A 3,189-nucleotide genomic window follows, 5' to 3' on the forward strand; every position below is an offset into this window, starting at 1 on the left:
TTGACGTTTGACTTTGTTGCAGTTTTCTATCTCACCCTGTATTTAGACTTTGAAATAGTTTTGGACAGAAATATTGGATGTGGGTCCATTGTGCAATTGTTTTACTGAAATCCTCCTCGGTAAACTTCAAAAGGAAAGATTTTGAAGACATTTTGATGCAAAAGGTAAATATGTTCCTAATATTCTTTCCAAGAAAGGAAGAACTTTAAAATATGTGGCACCTCGAAAGTCTGAAAATTTAGTATGATGAAAGAACCCTTAATTAAAAATATATCTTCGAACTGAATAAATCGTGCATCTTGAGTCCTAAAAATGCCTAACACAAACTGTTTGAAAAACTATAAAATGTTAGTATAAATATAAAAAATTCATTCGCCTAGTGTATGTAAACGCATGTAGTTTAACCTATCTTAGCAAGTCACCCATCATCTTAATCATCATCATCGTCATGAAGGCACAGCTTGTCTTCTTATCAGCAGCTGTAGAAATGGATGTGGTGAATAGCGCTTATCTCTTGAGCTGGAATATTAAATATTCTTTTTTTTTTTTGGATTTTTATTCTGTATTCTAGAATATATAAAAATTAGCTATAAATTAAAACCGATTTTCAGTAGCATTTCCAAAGTTCAGCGTTAGACAACTGGAAGACTGGAAGAGAAAACGACAATGTTGGACATAAAACACAGTCAAAGTCAGGAGGTGATAAAAGTAAATTATTTTTGGTTGCGGGATCATTGCAGATGCCCCAGGTGTTATAATGTCGAGACCAAGCAAAGGAGATACAATTTATTGGATATACCCCGAGATATCAAACCAGAAAATGGCGGAGTGAAATATTTGAAGGATGGCCTCGTTTTGGAAGTGACATGTAAGTAGATACATGATGCTGGTATTCGATTTCATATGAAATGTTTAATTTTTTGGATTAATTTTTATCAGGGAACGATGGCCACGTTTCGGAATACGATATTGATTTCATATTCAATTCACAAGTGGAGAAACTGATAAAACGCAAGTCGACTTCCACCCTGAAGACACCATGGAATTTACCCATTATTTTGCAAAATGAAAGGCACAGCCGTTTTCGTTTTACTGACCTGGTGAGCTCCGATGTTGTGGTAAGGGATTATGTGGCCGCCTTGGTGCGCTATGGCATTGCCTTCATAGACGATGTTCCGGCCAATACCACAATGACCGAAATGGCCATACGTCGTGCCTTCCCTGTCATGAAGACATTCTTCGGTGAAATGTTTACCTTCACAGATGCTGCCGATCATGCCGACACAGCCTATTCCAAGGAGTACTTGGGTTCCCACACCGATAATACCTATTTTTGTGATGCCGCCGGGGTGCAGGCTCTGCACTGTTTGCAGCATGTAAATGGTGAGGGTGGTGAGAATTTCTTTGTTGATGGTCTTCACTGTGCCCTGGAATTGAAACGAAGAAATCCCAAAGCATTTGAATTACTCACGCGCGTACATTTGCCAGCTGAGTACATTGAAGAGGGCCAACATCACATCCACTCGGCTCCAATGATACGTTTGGACCCAGTCACCCAAGAAATTATCCAGCTACGTTTAAATGTCTACGATCGTGCCGTTTTCAATACCATACCCCAGGGGGATATGATGGAATTCTATGAGGCATTTTGTGAATTCCTGGAAATTGTCCAGAGTCCTGATAATCAGTGGCGTTTCAAATTGTATCCCGGCACCGTAGTTGTCTTCGATAATTGGCGTGTCTATCATGGCCGCTATTCGTATACGGGCAGTAGAACCATGACGGGCTGTTACGTACAAAGAACTGACTTTTTGAGTAAAGCTAGAGTTTTGGGAATTATTGATTGAATGTTGTAACGCTTTTTGTTTCAATAAAATTGAAAAACAAATAATTTTAAAAGTTTTTAAAAAATATGAATAATTTAAAAAGGAAAGATATCAGGCATGGGAGAGGGAGCTTTTCAAGGAAATTGAAAAAAAATCCAAGATTTTTTCTGGAATAAATCCATACTCACGATTATTTGCCAGAAATACAAAATTCATATACAATACAAAATTGACGATTTTTGGATTTAAAGTCCTTAAACAAAACCGTAAAAATTCCACTATTTCAAAAAGTGGATATTTTTTTAGGATATATTATAAAAATTTAGTAGGTGTCGCTTTTTTGTCAATGAAAAGTCCACCATAAAATTTTAGATTTTTCCAAAAGAGCAATAAAATAATATCTTATACACAAAAAAGTCTTCAAAATCTTTAATTTTGAAGTTTACCGAGGAGAAAATTAGTAAAAGTATGGCAAATTAAATGTTTCTGTGCACAACTGTTTTAACCTTGAAACCAACAGTGACCTCAATATCAAATTTCAGATTTTCAGCGCTTTCCCTTCACCCAATTCCAAATTAAATACGCATAACCAAAACAACCTGTGTATGTCCATCCTAGACACCAACAGTGATCCAAAATCTCATTTAGTACTTTTCGAACAATTACGTACGCATTTGCAAAACCGCCCCTAGATCTCAACACCAGATACCAACAAAGATCTTAATATCGAATTTCCGGATTCCAGCTCTATTCCTTCGAAATAATAATATGCAATTGTGTAACACTTAGTACTTTTCGAACAATTAGAGTATACAGGGTGAGATAAAAAACTGGAACAAAGTCAAACGCCATAATTTTTATTTTTTTTTTTTTTAAATTTTATTGAATGAAGGCAAAAAATTTCTGAAATAGCTTCAAAATTTAGAATAAGATTAGATTTGTTCGAATTGGTTACCTTTGGCACGAATTATGGCCTTCAAACGGCCAAAGAAACCGTCACACGCTGTCCGAATGTTGCTTTGCGGTATTTTGGCCCATTCCGGCGAAGCACTTGTTTGAGGTGATTGACACTTTGGTATTTTTTAGTGCCAACCTTGCGTTCCAAAATACTGCAGACACAATAGTTCAACGGATTGTTATCCGGAGATTTTGGTAACCATTGTGCGCTGGAAATGAGGCGAGGAACCTCATTTTGTAATCAATCTTGGGTGGCGCATGCTGAGTGCGATGGTGCTGAGTCCTGTTGGAATGTCCAAGGTTTGCGGCCAAAATGTTTGCATGCCCAAGGCTTTAATTCACCCTCCAGAATATTTTCCGATAAAATATTCGGCATTTGATGCTGGCTATTATGGCGGCCCACACC

At 37.2% G+C, this 3,189-nt stretch overlaps 1 protein-coding gene across 1 annotated transcript; it reads left to right on the forward strand.

The window, feature by feature from the left end:
• The first annotated feature begins 600 nt into the window (after window positions 1–600).
• On the forward strand, window positions 601–1,891 carry LOC101901706 (trimethyllysine dioxygenase, mitochondrial). The gene is made up of 2 exons (XM_005187462.4): window positions 601–868; window positions 940–1,891. Exons 1-2 carry the CDS (start codon window positions 667–669, stop codon window positions 1,845–1,847), a joined length of 1,110 nt encoding a protein of 369 aa, XP_005187519.2. The 5' UTR covers window positions 601–666; the 3' UTR covers window positions 1,848–1,891.
• Window positions 1,892–3,189: the final 1,298 nt, after the last annotated feature.

Source organism: Musca domestica, unplaced genomic scaffold (genome assembly GCF_030504385.1).
Source record: "Musca domestica strain aabys unplaced genomic scaffold, Musca_domestica.polishedcontigs.V.1.1 19, whole genome shotgun sequence".
Taxonomy (NCBI): Eukaryota; Metazoa; Arthropoda; class Insecta; order Diptera; family Muscidae; genus Musca; species Musca domestica.